The following is a 20,265-nucleotide window of genomic DNA, read 5'->3' as shown; positions in this document are numbered from 1 at the left end:
AGCGAAGCTGGGACTGCATCAGGATGGTGAAGATGCTGGGAAGGGTGGCTTTTGCGAGCACCTCTGTGTCAGGGGTCTTGTCTTGCCACTTGATGTTCAGTAGCTTCCTGAGGCATGTTGTGTGGAAGTGGTTCAGCTTCTTGGCATGTCGTTGGTACACTGTCCAAGTTTCGCAGGCGTACAGTAGTGTGGGGAGAACTACTGCTCTGTAGACCTTTAGCTTGGTCTCAAGACTAATGCCTCTTCTGTTCCAGACATTTGCATTGAGTCTACCAAAAGCTGCGCTTGCTCTTGCAATCCTGACGTTCACTTCATCGTCGATTGTCACATTTCGTGACAGTGTGCTGCCAAGGTATGTGAACCGCTCCACCGCACTGAGTCTCTGACCGTTGACTGTGATGTTGGGCTCAACGTAGGGTTTCCCTGGGGCTGGCTGATGGAGAACTTCAGTTTTCCTCGTGCTGATGGTAAGGCCGAAGTGCCTGCTGGCAGTGGCAAACTTGTCGACGCTGAGTTGCATGTCAGCTTCAGATCCAGCGTTGAGGGCACAATCATCAGCAAACAAAAAGTCTCTGATGATGTCTGTCATGACCTTCGTTTTTGCTTGAAGCCTTCTGAGGTTAAACAGCTTGCCATCTGTTCGGTACTTTAGGCCGATTCCAACATCGCCATCTCTGAAGGCATCAGTAAGCATTGCAGAGAACATGAGGCTGAACAGCGTTGGAGCCAGGACGCAGCCTTGCTTGACACCATTTGTGACAGCAAAAGGAGCAGATGTTTCACCATTGTCCTGGACTCGAGCCTGCATGCCTTCATGGAATTGGCTGACCAAGGAAATAAATTTCCGAGGGCATCCGTACTTGGCCATGATCTTCCACAGTCCCTCTCTACTCACGGTGTCGAAGGCCTTAGTGAGGTCGACATAGGTGGAGAACAGATCAGCATTTTGCTCCTGACATTTCTCTTGCAGCTGCCTTGCAGCAAACACCATGTCAGTGGTTCCGCGCTCTTTCCGGAATCCACATTGGCTCTCAGGCAAATAACCTTGGTCAAGGTGTGCTGTGAGGCGGTTAAGTAGGATCCTGGCAAGTATCTTGCCTGCGATGGAGAGCAAGGATATGCCCCGATGGTTATCACAGGCTTGCCGGTTCCCCTTTCGCTTGTACAAGTGAATGATAGATGCATCTTTGAAATCCTGGGGGATCGTCTCTTCTTTCCACATGAGTGAGTACAGCTGATGAAGCTTCTCAGTCAGCACAGTGCCTCCATCCTTGTAGACCTCTGCTGGTATGGAGTCTGAGCCAGGTGCTTTGCCACTGGATAGCAGACGGATTGCTTTCTGGGTCTCAAGAAGTGTTGGCGGATCGTCCAGTGCTTCGTTGGTGGGGACTTGTGGGAGACGGTCTATGGCTTCATCATTTATGGAGGAAGGGCGATTTAAGACACTGTTGAAGTGCTCAGCCCATCGTTCAAGAATGTTCTCCTTCTCGGTGATCAAGGTATTCCCATCTGCACTGAGGAGGGGGGATGATCCTGAGGATGTGGGGCCGTAGACTTCTTTTAAGGCATCATAGAACCTCTTCATATCGTGCCTGTCAGCATATCCCTGGATCTCATCAGCTTTGTCACTCAGCCACTTATCTTGCATCTGGCGTAACTTTTGCTGAACAGTCCTGCGGATGTCATTGTATGCATCCTTTTTTGATGTGGACTTTGGGTTGCTCAGGTGGGCTTGATGCAGACGGCGTTTCTCATCCAGAAGCTGCTTGATTTCATCACAGTTTTCATCAAACCAGTCTTTGTGCTTTCTGGTCATGGGTCCCAGGGTCTCTGAAGCTGTACTATAGATCAGCTCACGCAGGGTCCTCCAGTCAGACTCCACATTCTGGTTGTCCAGAGAGGCGGATTCCAGACGATCTTCCAGCAGCTCCACAAAGGACTGTTTGATGGTGATGCTTTTCAGCTTAGCGATGTTGAGCCGTTTTGGAGCCTTCTGGCCTTGGGGGCGTCTCTTGGGTTGGATTCGAATATTCAGCTTCGAGACTACAAGGCGATGGTCTGTCCAACATTCGGCGCCGCACATGGTCTTTGTTACACGTACATCTTGCCTATCCCTTTTCCTGACGATGACATAATCGATGAGATGCCAATGCTTTGAGCGAGGGTGCATCCATGACGTCCTGTTACGGGTAGGGAGGCAGAAAACTGTGTTGGTTATCAGCAGTTCGTGCTCTGCACAGGTCTGAAGCAAAAGCAATCCATTTGGGTTGCAGTGGCCCACACCGTGCTTTCCAATCACTCCATCCCAGGAGATGTAGTCAGAGCCAACTCTAGCATTGAAGTCCCCAAGAATGATGAGCTTGTCTGCTTTAGGGATGGCAGCAATGACAGAGTGAAGGTCCTCGTAGAACTTCGCCTTCACTTCATCCGGGTTGGTCATGGTTGGGGCGTAGGCACTGACAATGGTGAGGTGCTTCTGGCCAGATGCCAGTGGGAGTTTCATGGTCATAAGCCTATCGTTGACTCCCTTTGGGATTCCAGCTAGCTTGCTGACAAGTGCTGTTTTTACTGCAAAACCAACGCCAGCCTCACGTCGCTCTTCGCTTCCTCGTCCACTCCAGAAGAAGGTGTAACCAGATCCCCGTTCACAGAGCTCGCCTTCGCCTGCAAGCCGAGTCTCACTCAAGGCTGCGATGTCGATGTTGTATCTGGCGAGTTCGGATGCAACTAGTGCTGTTCTCCTTTGGGGTCTGTCCGTGTTATCTCTGTCCAGGAGAGTCCTTATGTTCCAAGCACCAATGGTGAGAGGAACGATCCTTGTTTTTTTCTTTTCTTTCTCTTTGTTTCGACCGCTGATGTAGGGTCCCCGCCAGCCGCGGTATGCTGGCCAGGGTGATATGGAGCAGGCAATTTTTAGGGCACCTTTTCTAGCCCCTTCCTCATGCCAGGGAGGTGAGCAGTGCATTCCTAAAGAGGGCTGCTCAGACGCTCAGACGGCTGCCGAGCTCCATCGCTGCTCCTGTCGACGAAGAACGACCCTATGGCCTGAGCCGCCTGCGTGCAGGTCTGCGGCTGCGACTGCCAGTGTACCCACACCTGTCGTTTCGTCGCTCGCCTGTCGCCACAGGACTTGGGGGTGATGAAATGATGAAGGATGAAAGGTCATTTTGGATGACTGATGACTTGCGCGATGAGTTTGTTTAAAGTGAAGAGGAGTTGCGCAACGTCGACCTCACTCTCTCGTCCGGGTCCACCAATTTCCAGTGGCAAGACTAAGTCGAGACGACTGGATGATGAGCACGGATGCAGTGGATGACCAAGATATCCTTTCAGTGTCTCATCTTGCTCTCTGCACTCCACAGTGCGTTGCTGTAACCGCCTTCCTCTCCGTTGAACCGATAGGTTTCTTCCGCAGATTCTGCCGGATCCAGATTTCGCATACATGGGTAGACACACCCCGGGGACCAACTGCGTGTGGCATGCACACAGCACAGTGGAGCTAGATGGCCGTCGGTGGCTCTCCTGAGCCGACGCCCTTTTATGGATCTCCATAAGGGTGTCTAGCCACCCGCCTCACCAGTCCCAGAAGGGAGCGGTGGAAGTGCCGGTTTAGTCGTCGGCAACCCGACCCTGAACAGGTTGTACTGGATTACAGGTTACCAGTAGCAGATCTAATGACCTGACCTGACAATAGAGCCTTTTTTAATAGCACACCTACACTGGATTGATCAATTTTTCAATGTGGAAGTATGTATACTTGTGTTACCTAATTATATAATGGATAGTCTCCAAACAAGTCTTGACTGTTGACATTGTGAATTTCTGGCTTATATCTATCCCCATGGTCACCCTACTCTCCCCCCTTCCCATTTCTCTCTCTGTCTGTGTGCACATTGTTGTTTTTACTGTCTTTCTCTTTTCCTCTCTCTCATTTATTCTCACTGTTATCCATTGTGTGTGTGTGTGTGTGTGTGTGTGTGTGTGTGTATGAGAGAGAGAGAGAGAGAGAGAGAGAGAGAATCTATGTATGTGTATGCATATGCCAGGTTGTTGTATTTGATGGATGCAGAGCTGTCTGTGCCTTTCACTTGATAAATACTGTGATTGTCTGAAGGTTGTTAACACAGATAAGAATTGTCATCTGCTCCTTAGTTTAGAGATTGGACTTTGTGTGTGTGTGTGTGTGTGTGTGTGTGTGTGTGTGTGTGTGTGTGTGTTTGAAATGACCTGTTGACCCATTTTGATAAGAATTTGTACAATCAGTACTTTGTTTTTGATTTGTTCTTTTTTATCTTTATTTTTTTTCTTCATCATGTTTGCCGTCCAGCAGTTTCTTGACGTTACAAAGAATACAGGCAGACATGAAGGAGTGGAGTGCATGGACATGAATGGTTGGGGGCAGGACAGTTCCCCTTGAGATCCCAAACACTGATGCAGTGCCTGACACTGCCATGTGTGCAGGTGCCGTCGCTTCCTCAGAAGTGAAGCAGAAGCTGCAGGAGTTTGTGCTGACCAAGAAACAGCGGGAGGCTGTTGGCAAAGACCCTCCCTCCCAGTTCATACATCCTTGGTCAGTGCCCACAACCCCCTTCCTTCTGTCAACCCCTTTAACCCCTTGACTACTGCTGTCAAACCTGTATCCCTTTGCTGATGTCAGACATTTAACCCCTTTCTGCTGCTGTCAGACATTTATCCACTTTCTGCTGCTGTCAGACATTTAACCCCTTTCTGCTGCTGTCAGACCTTTATCCCCTTTCTGTTGACATTTAACCCCTTTTTGCTGCTGTCAGACATTTATCCACTTTCTGCTGCTGTCAGACATTTAACCCCTTTCTGCTGCTATCAGACCTTTATCCCCTGTCTGCTGTCAGATATTTAACCCCTTTCTGTTGCTGTCAGACCTTTATCCACTTTCTGCTGCTGTGCTGTCAGACCTTTATCCCCTTTCTGCTGTCAGACATTTATCCCTTTTCTGCTGCTGTCAGACCTTTATCCCCTTTCTGCTGCTGCCAGACATTACCCCCTTTCTGCTGCTGTCAGACATTTATCCCCTTTCTGTTGCTGTCAGACATTTAACCCCTTTCTGCTGCTGTCAGACCTTTATCCCCTTTCTGCTGTCAGACCTTTATCCCCTTTCTGCTGCTGCCAGACATTATCCCCTTTCTGCTGCTGCCAGACATTATCCCCTTTCTGCTGTCAGACATTTATCCCCTTTCTGTTGATGTCAGACCTTTATCCCCTTTCTGTTGATGTCAGACCTTTATCCCCTTTCTGCTGCTGCCAGACCTTTATCCCCTTTCTGCTGCTGTCAGACCTTTATCCCCTTTCTGCTGCTGTCAGACCTTTATCCCCTTTCTGCTGCTGTCAGACCTTTATCCCCTTTCTGCTGCTGCCAGACCTTTATCCCCTTTCTGCTGCTGTCAGACCTTTATCCCCTTTCTGTTGATGTCAGACCTTTATCCCCTTTCTGCTGCTGTCAGACATTTATCCCCTTTCTGCTGCTGTCAGACATTTATCCCCGTTCTTCTGCTGTCAGACATTTAAACCCTTTCTGCTGCTGTCTGACATTTAACCCCTTTCTGCTGTCAGACATTTAACCCCTTTCTGCTGTCAGACATTTATCCCCTTTCTGCTGCTGTCAGACATTGAACCCCTTTTTGCTGGTCAGACATTTATCCCCTTTCTGCTGCTGACAAACGTATAACCCCTTTCTGCTACTGTCATAACTTTATCCTCTTTCAACTGCTGTCAGACGTATAATCCCTTTCTACTGCTGTCATGTTTAACCCCTTTCTACTGCTGTCAGATGTTTGACCCCTTTCTGCTGCTGTCGGACATTTAACCCCTTTCTACTGCTGTCATGTTTAACCCCTTTCTACTGCTGTCATGTTTACCCCTTTCTAACCCCTTTCTACTGCTGTCATGTTTAACCCCTTTCTACTGCTGTCATGTTTACCCCTTTCTAACCCCTTTCTACTGCTGTCATGTTTAACCCCTTTCTACTGCTGTCATGTTTAACCCCTTTCTACTGCTGTCATGTTTAACCCCTTTCTACTGCTGTCATGTTTACCCCTTTCTAACCCCTTTCTACTGCTGTCATGTTTAACCCCTTTCTACTGCTGTCATGTTTAACCCCTTTCTAACCCCTTTCTACTGCTGTCATGTTTATCCCCTTTCTGCTACTGTCAGATGTTTGACCCCTTTCTACTGCTGTCAGACATTTATCCCCTTTCTGCTGCTGTCAGACATTTATCCCCTTTCTGCTGCTGTCAGACATTTAACCCCTTTCTACTGCTGTCATGTTTATCCCCTTTCTGCTGCTGTCAGATGTTTGACCCCTTTCTACTGCTGTCAGACATTTATCCCCTTTCTGCTGCTGTCATGTTTAACCCCTTTCTGCTGCTGTCAGATGCTTAACCTATTGATTGTTGCTCTCAGATCTTTAACTCCTTGACTGCTGCTGTCAAACTTTTACCTCTTGACTGATGATAGCGAGTATACTTGTCAGTTGGTGTATATTGTAACCATGTTTCTTAAGTACTTATATACACATTCTAACTGTGATTGCTCTTACCTCATTTGTTTTCTTAGGTGTTTGTGTATGCGTAATGGACTGTAACTGTACAAGTAGTTGCATTTAGGATACATGTTAGTCTTGTAAATGTGCTTTTATAGAATCAGTAAATGTGTTTTTATGACTTTTTATGATTCTCTTATGTGTCTCTATTTGATTATATGTGTTCAATCAGTTATTTTAAGTATTGAATTTGTAAAGCACTTAGGGCTTGCTACAGCTTTGAATCTAGCGCTATGCAAAAACAAACTGTTATTATTTTTATCAAGGAATGTTGCCTGACTGAGATAAAATCGAGGTTACAAGATGAGATGTTAGTCATCATTCTTTATTTTGTCACCTTCCTCTGGGGACTGGATTACTTTGGTTGTGCAAAATCAATTACACCATTGAAATTGACACATAGAGTAGTTCTTGCACTTAAGATTCATGTCACACTGATTTAGTTTCATAAGATTCAGCAGCTCTTTCTTCTTCCATGCCCACTCTTTTCCCAGTTTTGGTTGACTCGCTGACTTTTTCTTTCTTCTGCTGATTTTTAGCCACTGGCTGTCACCCTTACATTCATGTTCAGTGCTCTCTGTTTTCCTCTGACCACCACATTCTTCGCTGGAATCAGTGGTGGACAAACAGTGTGGCCTTCATTCCCATTGTTTTACTGACTTTGTATTCTTATAAACTTACATTCTGCTCTTTCACCCTTGTTGGCTGACCTTTACCTCCCTTATTTCTCCTCACAGTTCCTGCTGCTCATGTTTTTTTTTCCCATTTTCATTTTATGTTATTTTATTTTGTTTTATTTGACTTAATTTCATTTTATTTCATTTTATTTTATTTTATTTTCTATTCCTGAGACTTTTCTTCTGTTGCTTGATGATTAACAGTTTTATCCTCCATGGTTTCAACTCACCGTGGTGTAAGATTTCTTTACACTCTTGTTGTGGGGTTATGCGACTTACCCATCCACACCTTATGCTTGTTTCCCAGTGGTGACCGACACCATTTTCCCTCACATCTTCTGACTTTATCTCTGTCCACTTCCCACCCCACTCTGTTGTCTGACCGTGTCTTCTCTGTGGTCCAGCTGATGACCACCACTGTTGTACTTTTCCTTTTCTTCTGCTCTCTTCGGATGGTTATCTGAATGCACAATACAGTCGGACAAGCAGACAGGCAGGCATGTAAACAGGCAGGCAGAAAGGAGTTTACAAATATCATTCTGACTACAAATATCATTCTGACTATAAACCACATGTGAATGATGCAGACTGAGATTGGCAAAATCTATATGTGAATGTGCATGCGTGTGTATGAGTGTGTGTGTGTGTGTGTGTGTGTGTGTGTGTTTGGGCCTTGTGAATTTGTATGCAAGTGTTTGTTTTTGTGAATAAATTTGATGCTTACATGTGTGCCTTTATCTGTGTATGTCTGTGTGAGTATGCATGCTTGCATGTGTGCGCTTGTGTAAATTTGTGTGGTTGTGTGCGTGTGTGCGTGTGCTTGCATATGTGTGTGTGTGTGTGTTTTGCGCTTGCGTGTGTGTGCAATGCCCATGTGTGTGTGTGTGTGTGTGTGTGTGTGTGTGTGACATTGCTTCAGGGTACCCAGCTCCAGCTCTCTGGACCAGAGTTCCCCGCCCCTCAGCAACCTCTCTCCCCCTTACCCTCACCCTCTGCTGGGCAAGTATGACGACGACTTTCCGCTGCGCAAAACAGGTGAGTCCCTCTTTTCCTCCAGTCCTGTCTGAAGGTCTTTGGCAGACAGGGTGGGGAGCCCCAGTCAGAACTGAACGTCAGTAGCTGGTGGGCATGGTCACATGTGGGTTGTGTACCATTGTCTTGGCTTGTCATTGACATTCAGGCTTTGATGACCCTGTCTGTGACAGGCCTAAAGCATGAGGTGGTCCCCAGTTGGCCACAGTGCTGTGGATGTGTGTGTGTCCAGTACTGTGCTGAGCACTGGCTATTCATGGTGTTCTAGCCACTAGGGGATGAATCACAGTGATATGAAGGAATGCTGACTGGATTGTGGACGTCATGTGTTTTGGTACCTAACAGCTGTTTTCTTGGTTTGGCCTTGTTTCCAGTCTGACTTGAAGCTGGTAGAATTATCTCTGGTGTTTATTGTGAAACTGCATGCCTTGTATGTTTTTCTGACTGCCAGGGGGTCTTCTTTCTGTATCTGTCACTTGACCTTGGTCATACTTCTATTCTTGACCTGCCAGATTTTATATTTTGACAGATCTATATTTTCAATGTGACGTTTTGTAAAAATTGATTATGATTTTCTTTTGATTTTTTTCCCCAGCATATTTCTGTTAATGATATTTTTATACAATGTTTTACTGAGATAGATTAAGAGACTGTCATTAGATTATTTAAGCATATTTATGCAGTTGCAGCTATGAGAGGCACAGAAATCGAGAGTGAGATGGAGAAAGGACAGAGATAGAGAATGAGACAGAAAGGACAGAGATAGAGAATGAGACAGAAAGGACAGAGATAGAGCGTGAGATGAAGAAAGGACAGAGATAGAGCGTGAGATGGAGAAAGGACAGAGATAGAGAATGAGACAGAAAGGACAGAGATAGAGCGTGAGATGGAGAAAGGACAGAGATAGAGCGTGAGATGAAGAAAGGACAGAGATAGAGTGTGAGATGGAGAAAGGACAGAGATAGAGAATGAGACAGAAAGGACAGATAGAGAATGAGACAGAAAGGACAGAGATAGAGCGTGAGATGAAGAAAGGACAGAGATAGAGCGTGAGATGAAGAAAGGACAGAGATAGAGAATGAGACAGAAAGGACAGAGATAGAGCGTGAGATGAAAAAAGGACAGAGATAGAGTGTGAGATGGAGAAAGGACAGAGATAGAGAATGAGACAGAAAGGACAGAGATAGAGTGTGAGATGAAGAAAGGACAGAGATAGAATGAGATAGACAAAGGACATAGAAATAAAGAAACAACAGAGATGGAGAGTGAGACAGAGAAAGAACAAAGATAGGGAATGACACAGATCTTCAAAGCTAGAGATAGACAGACACAGACAAACAGAGACAGACAGATCGAGAGACAGGCAGGGATATATTGATTGCAGTGTGGAGAGTGTGAGTATTATGAGGAGCATTGTGTATGCTCTGTGCATGGGGTGCCTGCAGTGTTTGTCAACTGTCAAACCTTTCAGGCAGAAGCACACAGGTCAGTGGGGCTGTGCTCATGCTGGACAATGGTCACTGACAGTGGTCACTGTTGATGTGCTCAGCATTGTATCAGTAACTTAAACTACTGTTTGTCATACTGTTGTATTGTATTGTATTGTAATGTTAAACTGATTTCTCTTTTTGTATCATTTTGTTGACTTTTTTTCTGTTTCACTTTGTTTTTCGTTTCCATTGACTTAAGTGGAAAGAAGAGCAGAATTTACCTTTTCGTTTTAAACATAGTAAATCTATATGATTAACAGTGGTGCAGTTTGTTTTTAAAGACATATATCACTTGCATTTATCTTTATTTCAGTAATAAAATTGAGGGTTGATTTGTGCAGATTATGATAAATTGTTTTCAGCTAAGTGACACACACAAGATTCTCAGTACTGGTTTTAACAGTTTGATAGTCACCTGAGATGTTGATAGGTGTTGACTGTTTGATAGTCACCTGTGATGTTGATAGATATTGACTGTTTGATATTCACCTGTGATATTGATAGGTATTGACTGTTTGATATTCACCTGTGATATTGATAGGTATTGACTGATAAGTCACCTGTGATGTTGATAGGTATTGACTGATAGTCACCTTTGATGTTGATAGGTATTGACTGTTTGATAATCACTTGTGATGTTGATAGGTATTGACCGTTTTGACTGATGGTCACCTGTGATGGTGTTAGGTATTGACCGCTTTGACTGATAGTCACCTGTGATGTTGATAGGTATTGACTGTTTGATAGTCACCTGTGATGTTGATAGGTATTGACTGTTTGATAGTCACCTGTGATGTTGATAGGTATTGACTGATAGTCACCTAAGATGTTGATAGGTATTGACTGATAGTCACCTGTGATGTTGATAGGTATTGACTGATAGTCACCTGTGATGTTGATAGGTATTGACTGATAGTCACCTAAGATGTTGATAGGTATTGACTGATAGTCACCTAAGATGTTGATAGTCACCCGAGATGCTGATAGGTAATTGGTTGATAGTCATCTAGATCATTGAGGTGAGACGGGTACTCTCTGCCTGGCGATAGTAAAGGCACTGAGATAGACACTAACTGTACGTTAGACAGCTCCTTAGAAGTTTGAAACAGGTACTTATTGACAGGGAGCTGGATTGAGATAGCTTCTCGTTGTTTCTTTGTGCTTTAGATAACTTTGATATGCACTGTTCACTATGGTAGCAGATTAATTAATGGGATGATTGTTGTTGCCTGATATTTGTAGTGATATGGCTTGATGGGACTGATTGGTTGATCAGCATAACTGTAACTGTGGGCCAGTTGATGGTGGTACCATACAGCTTGTTGATGATGACAGAGATGGAACAGGATAATACCAGACCACCCTGCAGACTGGCCAGTGGTGTCTTTACCAACATTCCCATACTTCATGTTGCTGTCAGTTGTGGACACAGGTCATGGACTGTTGTCCCTTTCTTTCACACCTGAAGGCTGGCTGACCAGTCACTGTGTTATTTAGTGTCTTGGATGGTGCCCCCAACTTTGACCAGCTTTTGCCCATATGCACTTACTTATCTAAGAGAAAACAATAATGAGGAGACAATGATGAAGGTGTTAGTGGCACTGTTTTGCTGGGTAACAGCTCTTACCTGTTGTTTGTTAGGACAGCTGTAGTGGTTGGTTAGTATGGGAGGGATGGAGGCAGGGGGGATCAGGGGAGGGGGAAGAATGGGGAGGAAGGGGGAGGGCCTTTACAGTGTGGATTGATTGCAGTGCTCATGCTGTGTTCCCCGTTTTCTTGTTTTCCAGCCTCAGAGCCTAACATATATAAAGTACGTTCAGCATTGAAACAGAAATTGGAAACCCGTCGCACTATGATAGCGCACAGTCCACTGATGATACGCCGCAGGGACCGGGCGCCTCTGCAGATGAAGCGCAAAACCCCTTTGTCAAGTATGTAGCTGTGCTAATGTCCTGTCTGCTTGCTCATTCCTCTGCCTCCTTGGCTTATTAACACTGTCTAATCAGTGGTGTTACTGAACCATGACTTGCTTTGTTGTTGTGTCACCTCCTGTATGACTGATGATGCTGACTGAACTGACCCTCATTTCCAAGAGGACCAGCATGGATTTTGATCAGCACAAATCTTGCCTGTGCAAACATTTTTCTGTTAAAGTTACAAACTGTTTTATAAACAGGTTAATTGTTTGGTTCCTGTGTAACATTGTATGTGGTAGTTGGACATACTGAGGTGTATGTTTTGGTACAGTGTAAAAGGGTCATGGTGACAGTGTGGAGTCAAAGCACTGTGCAACTCTTCATCTTCTGGGGCTGCCATCGTGCATTTTGACTCAGCCTTCACCTCTTCTCCTGGGGTTCAGTGTAGGAAACAATGCACACAGAAATGTTTACTGTTATTTCTTGAAAAAGATTGAAAAAGAATTCCTATTTTCTTTAGATGGTGACTTGCTGTATGTAGTGCATGGTGTGGAATGCCTGTTGAATCATGTTCTCTCTGCGCCATCCCATCTCGAACCTCTAGTGAGGTAGTAGGTCACTGGTATTCTGCCTGCTGTCTTTTCACTGGTGTGGCCCTGAGGCCCTTTCCTCAGGGGGCCACACACCCCTCTTCAGCTGATGCTTGGTGTTTACAGGTTGGCCTCTGTGGCCCTCACCTCAGATTTAGCCTTTTAAGGGTCAATGGGGCAGTGAATTCCTATACACTGTGTCTAGGGCTTGGCTTAGGAAGGCGGGGCCTAATTCTCTCCTTCCACTGTTTTAACCTTCCCCAACCAAAGTCAGGTGAGGAAAATCAGAGTGAAGTGCCTCTCCCAAGGATACAACACCATGCAGAAAGGGTGCTTTGAGCCCAGGTCACTGATGAACACGATTAGAAGTCCAATTCTATACTGATGCACCCATGGCAACATCTCAGATAAAGAGACAAATCTATATTTTGTCTCTATGTCTGTATCTACCTATCTATCTATATGTGTGTGTGTGTATATATATATATATATATATATATATATATATATATATATATATATATATATATAAGAGAGAGAGAGATATATGTATATATATGTGTGTGTGTGTGTTGAAGGGAATATTTTAAAAGATGCAAAGTCACATAAAATGGAGAGGTATGTGTTCATGTGTCCATGTCATGCTATCTCCTTCCATATGTGTCATCACTATGTGTGATGGTAACTGTTCATCAGTGTCTGTCACCACCTTTCTATCTGCCCCTTCTCTCCTGTCCTGTTTTGACTCACTGTTGTAAAGAAGTAATAATAACCTCCTGTTTTTTTTTTTTTTTTTTTTTTTTTTTTTTTTTTTTTTGCTGCCCCATCATCTGCGCCGTTTCAGTGGCATTACTCCCACGCCGCTCATTTAGATTCCCCAATACACGGCCACACCCGGGTTCGTCCATCGCAGTTCCAGCGTCGGCAGTCCACAGGGAACCATCGGTGTTAGGTCGCCTGGAGGCCACACACCAGAGGAGACCCTGCACTGCTGCTGAGTCACTTCGGTGGTGTTCAGTGGTGCCTGTTCTGTTTTAACGTACTTAGGACACCACCTACTAAGCCCCCTACTAACGACAATAATGGCTTAGTCGCGGAGCCAGATTGAGTGAGCGTCTCCCCCAGAGTGAAGACCGCCACCACGTCCCTCAAACAACAGCCCCCCATGAATCTGCCGACACTGACGACATTGACAGGACTCACCCCAAGCACGAAAGTGGAGGGGTATCGAAACTGAGGTCACCATGAGAGCAGGGCATGAAAGGTCACAGACTTTGAGACTATTTTGTTTATATTGATGACGATGAAGGAGAAGGAGGATGACGATGATGATGACGATGTTGCTATGGAGGTCCATTTTGGTTTGGGACTGCGTGACAAGACTGTACTCTACGCTTCCTGTCATAATGATATCCCGGCGTTAACCAGGCCCGAGAGATACAGACACTTGCAGTGTTGGTCAGGTAATTAGAGCAACACACCCAAAGACGCATCCTTGAAGTGGATGACACTCGACTGTGTGGTCCCAGTCTCCCCATTTAAGCCCACAGCACACTCAACTCTGGGTAGGAGCCGGCCACGGGCCGAAAAACCCACCTCTGCTGGGATTCGAACCGGCGTCCTCCCAGCCGTCAGTCCGCGACGCTAACCACTTCGCCACGGCGGCTGGTATAACCTCCTGTTTTTTTTGGTTTTTTTTGTGTGTGTGTATGTGAGTGTGTGTATCCCTGGTAAACGTAAAATGTTGGCATTTTCTTGGCAACTACATGATGATGTGGTAAGCAGGGTGAGAAGTCAGAGGTCAAGATCATTGTTTGGTAAAATAGAAGCAGTTTGATAGAGACCATCTCTAATATGAAATTTTAATCAAACTTGGTTATCATAATGTGACAAGTTATGGGAACAGCAAGTTCACAACCTGGCATATATTGATTAGAAACATTTCTGCATGCAAGAGAGAGGTCTTCCATATAATCTTTTGGAAACTTGGTATAATGATTGGTTAGTGAAAACAAAACCTGTGAAAAGAAACAATGTCAGAGGTCAAATTTACAATACAGCCTACTGAGAAAATGTTAAAATTTTCATCTAGTTGTCATTCAGCATGGTATACCATATTGTGATTTGTTTTGGCCAAATATCAGTGCATTGTAAATTTAGAATTCAAAGGTCAGTGTAGCATCGGTGTGTCTTTTTGCCAGAGTTTTTTCTTTATGATTCCTTTATTGGATGAAATGTATGTCACAGGTGAGTCTTGAAAGTGTTGCCTGTCGTTTTTTTCTTCTTCTAGTTCTATTCTCTTTTTCCCTTTATAACCAACATCAGTTCACTCATCATTCTGTTGTGACTGGTATATTGTGGATATTTTCATGTTTTCTCATCTCACTGAGCTCTGACATGACTTGGGATCTTTAACCCTTAGCCTGCCAAATGATTTAGCAAATAATTGATTTCTATTCGCCTGTGAATTTTCACAAAAAAGAGGCAGGTGCAGAAAATCTGGATTAATTCCTCAAGATTCACGAGTAAAAGTATGTATTTTCCAGAGAAAGGAACATGAATGTACAATATAGTAAACAATGTTTTGTTATGATTAAATGAATATGTGATCCACAAAAAAACAACAACCTTGCACGCATGCACACATGCACACGCCATCCCCAACAAAGAAATGTCTGGATGAAAATCATCAGCCCAATGTCAAACCCACTGATCTGAAAATAGGCACACAATCACGCCCACCCCACTGTCCCTCCACCCTTTCCCGCTTTGCTGTACATTCTGTAATCTGATACCTCCCCTATCCCTACTACTTCTTTGGAGCCTGTCTGTCACACACAGCGCGTTCTGTTTTCAAATCATTCAGTGCTGTCTGCTAGGAAAGTCAAACTCTGTTCTGCTCTTTGGGTAAAGAGTAGGCTGATATTCCTCACCTTCCTCGCCCAAAGAATCATCAGATTGCAGTTCACCTTCATCTTCTTCAAGTATTCATATTAGACGAAGTGTTGCCATTTTGCTTGCCCACATAGATAATGAGTTGTTGACATGCTCCAGTCAGGGAATGAAATTACTTGAAAAAATACATTCCTGGGTGATGTAGGGTGTACCAGGGCAACCCTGGTGAATCTAAAGTTACAAAATATAATTTCAAAGCAACATAAAACCTTTCACAAGTCTGAGATATTTAGCTACCGTTTGGGTATGGCTTTTGTGGCTGTGACAGGAGAGTGAAACATCTACTGTTTGAGAACGGCATACATGGCAGTGTAAAGGTTAATGTCTGTGTGCGTGTGCACATGGAGAATCTCTGGCTGTACCTGTTGCAATGCAGTACAACAACTGACTTGGGAGAGTGGAAAAATCTTCATCCTTCACCCAACACACACTTCCCAGATTTGAACCCAGTCCTAACCACTCAGCTAATGTGTATCTTTCTTTGCCTGTGTCTTATTCTGTCTGTCTCTGTCTCTCTCATTCTGGCTGTGTCTCTCCATGTGAATCTCTCTGATCCGATTTCATGGAGCTGGTAAAGAGTGTAGCGCTACATGGAATGGGAATACAAGCATTTAATTCTCACATCATTTTATCTTCGTTAAAAAACAACAACGATCTATTGAGGAGAATCATAATATTTATGGTGATGTGTTTATATTATTATTGTGTCTGATATTTTCTGACTGACTTTAGAAAACAAGTCCATATCTTTAACCAGTTGGAAGGTGATAAATCTGCCCTCCATATGTGTAAATAAAAAAAAAATTAAAAAGGGGAAAAAAAGGGGAAAAAAAAAGAAAGAAAAAAGGTAGCTGGTTAGTTTGGAAATCAAGTGGAATGTGATTTCCCTCAATGTTGTGCTGATGGAGAAGGGAACTGGTTTTCTGGGGCTGACTTTCTGTTGGCTGTCCTTGTGCACAGTCACTGATATAGTGCTAACTTGTAGTCACTGATGTAGCATTAACTTCTGATTGTACTGTCATCACAGTCCTGTTCCAGTCCTGTCTGGCACAACAAATGGCTCTCCCTGCAACAGAGAGGATCCCAAAAGCCAGTGTGTTGTCATCATGTCCTGTTTTTCTGAGTCCTGTCTGCACCAGTGAAATGGGGTGGACCTAATTTTTCTCTGTGTCATGTTTCGTTTGCTACACCCATCCCATTCCCACCTGTGTTTTCTCTTTTTCCTTTTGCAAGTCATTTCATCAGGACAGATGAATGATTAACTTGTACATATTTATTTTCTCTACAGAATGATTTTCTCGTACATGCATATTTTTTTCTTTCCTTCTTAGTTTATGGGGGGATAATTGGGACTTACCGACACTGAGATAGTGAATCTTTCACGGGGCAGGGAAGCTTTCACTATTCACAATACAGTCATTCTATTCAATATGAAATCAGTATCTTTAACAAACAGTTCTTTGCAGAGAAGATCTGTGATGTTAAGATCTGTTTACCCTGTACTTTTTTTTTTTTTTTTTTTTGCTGCCCCATCATCTGCATCATTTCAGTGGCATTACCCCCACGCCGCTCATTTAGATTTCCCCATACACAGCTACACCCAGGTTCATCCGTCACAGTTCCAGCGTCGGCAGTCTGCAGGGAACCATCGATGTTAGGTCACCAGGAAGCCACACACCAGAGTAGACCCTGCACTGCTGCTGAGTCACTTTGGTGGTGTTCAGTGGTGCCTGTCTGATTCAATGTACTTAGGACACCACCTACTAAGCCCACTACTAACAACAATATGGCTTAGTCGTGGAGCCAGACTGAGTGAGCATCCCTCCCAGAGTGGAGACCGCCACCACGTCCCTCCAACAACAGCCCCCCATGAATCTGCCGACACTGAAGACATTGGCAGGACTCACCCCAAGCACAGAAGTGGAGGGGTATTGAAACTGAAGTCACCATGAGAGCAGGGCATGAAAGGCCACAGACTTTTGAGACTGTTTTGTTTATATTGATGATGATGAGGGAGGAGGAGGACGACGATGACGATGTTGCTATGGAGGTCCATTTTGGTTTGGGACAACGTGACAAGACTGTACTCTACGCTTCCTGTCATGATGATATCCCGGTGTTAACCAGGCCCGAGAGATACAGACTCTAGCAGTGTTGGTCAGGTAATTAGAGCAACACACCCAAAGATGCATCCTTGAAGTGGATGACACTTGACTGTGTGGTCCCAGTCTCCCCATTTAAGCCCACAGCACACTCAACTCTGGGTAGGAGCTGGCCACGGGCCAAAAAACACACCTCCCAGCCTTCAGTCTGCGACTCTAACCACTTCGCCACGGCGGCTGGTACCCTGTACAATTTATCTTCCTGTCCCTTTCCCCTTTGCTGTCTTTCATATTATGGATTCAGGATTGACTTAAACACCCAGTCAGTGCACTGATTGCTTCATTTCTTATTGTTAAACAAAAAAGGTGATGATTTTACACTGTAATTGGTGGAAAGATGGTCATTGCTTTGTATCATTAAGGGTGGACAAAATGTCAAGATGTTACATTGAGATGATGAGGTTGGTTATGTGTTGTGTGTGGTATTTGGTGTGGCAGTTGAAACAGGGGTGTGTGGCAGTAACCCAGACTCTGGCCCCAACTCCCCGCCCACCAGTGTTCAGAGCTCCTTGGCCAATGGCAGTCTGTCCTCCCTGCATGCAAAAGAGGTGAGTGTCTCCTGTGTGTCTGTTGCCTCCGGCGTTTTATGGATTGTTGGTTTGAATGTTGGAAGAGGTTTTGGTTTCAAGAGTTAATTGTGTGTGTGTGTGTGTGTGTGTGTGTGGTGCACATATGTGTGCATGTTTGATGTATTGTGTGTGGTGCACATGTTTGTGTTTGTGGGGTGTAGTGTGTTCGTGGGTTCGGTTTAGGGTGTGTGTGTGCAGTGTACTTTGCTTGTGGGTTTGGATGATGGGTGTGTGCGTGCAGTGTAGTGTGCTTGTGGGGTTGGGAGAGGGTGGTGTGTATGGCAAACGTTAGCCCTGGTATGTTCTTTGAATACTGACAGCCCCCAAGGACAGGCAGCTCGGCATGATGATAGATATTGATGTGACCTTTCCACATTTAGCCATTCACAATGACTCTGCACAACCACACAGGCCATTTCGCAATCAATTATTTCAGCCAACAAAATATTACTATCATCGGAATTTTATCGCTGAAAACAAAAACCAAAATTGCGTTACACGCAAGTTAATACATGTAATATATATATATATATATATATATATATATATATATATACTTATTATTATGTATTATAATAAACTTGCCTTTTAGATCATAGAAAATTGAAGACATAGAGTGACATTTTTATCAGATGTTTTTGAATTGTTTATTCCTTCATTGGTTGTTTTTTCCGGACAATTTTGGACTTCAGACACAGTTAAATATTTTAATGCATGCTTCCTTTTAATTGGGACTAAAAGTTGATAAAACTGATATGGGAGTATATAAGTAGCAGAGAAGATTGGACATATAATGGATATGTATTGCCATTTGTTAACATTTATACATACTCAGGGATTTGCATTTCAACTAAGCTTAGTTTTACACATTATGCAGAGATGTCTCAAGCAAAGCAAAGAAAGCTCTCATAGAGATTATATACTTTAGATAACAAATCACTCAAGCTTGTCCTAAAGTTGTATGATGCACACAGTCTATTATGCAATATGGTTATGGAATTTGGGGATTGCATAGTACAGCTGAACATTGTGAAAAAGTTAATTTATTTGCTTTATCCAAGTTGTCCAATTATGATAAACTCCATCGCTACTGGCATTTATTACTGGTTAAAGTTTACACAGATGGAATTGGTCAGACTGCTAAGGAAGGCTTATGTAATGCTTTGTGAGTTAGATATCTGAGGAAGAACAACATGGGTGGCAGATGAAAGGAAATGTCTTTTCATTTTGGATTTTTTGGACAAATCGAGGGGTTGAGTCAGTCACTGATTTTTAAGACAGTTAGAAAAAACAATGATTGTAGGTGGTGAAACTGGAATGACCATTTACAAATTAGTGAGAGTTTAAAGAATGATGAATTAATTGTAGACAGTGAAATTGGAATGCCTGTTTACAAACTAGTGAGAGGTTTAATGTGTATCATGTTTTTAGGAACCCTTTGCATTGTTTGGAGACTCATTTACTGATGAATGTAGACAGACATATAAAGTCCATAATGACCAGATTTTGTTTGGGAATATTTGATATAAATGTTCATGCATACAAGCACAGATTATGATTTATTATGTTCTCTGTGTTAAGGAGCTAAAGAAGATGAAATACATCTTCTCTGTTGTCCATTTCTAGAATTTGTAATAAAAACATATATTGTCCCAAAGTAAACCCAAATGTCTCCAGATTCATGTTATTGATATCTTCTATGAATAATGATACTGTCAAAATGTGTCTTAATTTGTCTAAAGCATTTTAAGGAAGAGAAATTGCACTGACATGAGGTGTGTGAGAAAGTTGCCCCATATTCCTAGGTTTGAATTCTCTGTCTGAGAAGAATTTTGTTGGGCTTCATGTTTGCTGTATTTGTCAGAGCCACAGTATTTTTGCCAGTGGTTCATTTTGCCACACATTTTGCATCAAGTGTTGAATGCAGGGCATTGTTTTGATGCATGTATTGTACTACAGTTACCACAGACTTTCTTTGTATGTTGTTGAGCTATATAATCTATGGTAGGTGTTTTGCCAAGTGTGTTCATTTTTTACATGTGTGTGGCACTAGCTTCATGTATATGTGATATGTCAATTGTTTGAGTGTCAGAGTCATCTTTCTGCAAAGTTCTTTCTGTACTTCTGGATATTTGATTCCAGAAATGATTTGCTTGATCAGCCTTTCATCGTGAGAAGCTTCAGAAAACTTACGTTTGTGCACTTTTGTTTTGCATTTGGTAACAAAGTCATCAATACTTTCATTGTCAACTTGACAGTATTGCTGAAATCAAAGCGATGAATTCTGAAATTGTCCC

The 20,265-nt window shown here is 43.6% G+C and overlaps 1 protein-coding gene across 8 annotated transcripts in view; it reads left to right on the top strand.

Moving 5' to 3' along the window:
* LOC143293827 (histone deacetylase 4-like) overlaps nucleotides 1–20,265 on the top strand; it is a 239,966-nt gene that overhangs the window by 159,313 nt on the left and 60,388 nt on the right. For 5 of the 8 annotated variants that reach the window (XM_076605101.1, XM_076605100.1, XM_076605103.1 and 2 more), the window contains 4 exons: nucleotides 4,462–4,570; nucleotides 8,174–8,289; nucleotides 11,564–11,707; nucleotides 17,838–17,947. In XM_076605101.1, the coding sequence (XP_076461216.1) occupies nucleotides 4,462–4,570; nucleotides 8,174–8,289; nucleotides 11,564–11,707; nucleotides 17,838–17,947 (479 nt within the window). The remainder of the gene's footprint in view (nucleotides 1–4,461; nucleotides 4,571–8,173; nucleotides 8,290–11,563; nucleotides 11,708–17,837; nucleotides 17,948–20,265) is intronic. The other 3 variants (XM_076605102.1, XM_076605107.1, XM_076605108.1) reach the window with 3 other exon arrangements.

Source organism: Babylonia areolata, chromosome 19, assembly GCF_041734735.1.
Source record: "Babylonia areolata isolate BAREFJ2019XMU chromosome 19, ASM4173473v1, whole genome shotgun sequence".
Taxonomy (NCBI): Eukaryota; Metazoa; Mollusca; class Gastropoda; order Neogastropoda; family Buccinidae; genus Babylonia; species Babylonia areolata.
The sequence above is the reverse complement of the archived record's forward strand: the minus strand, read 5'-3'. Positions and strand labels throughout refer to the sequence as shown.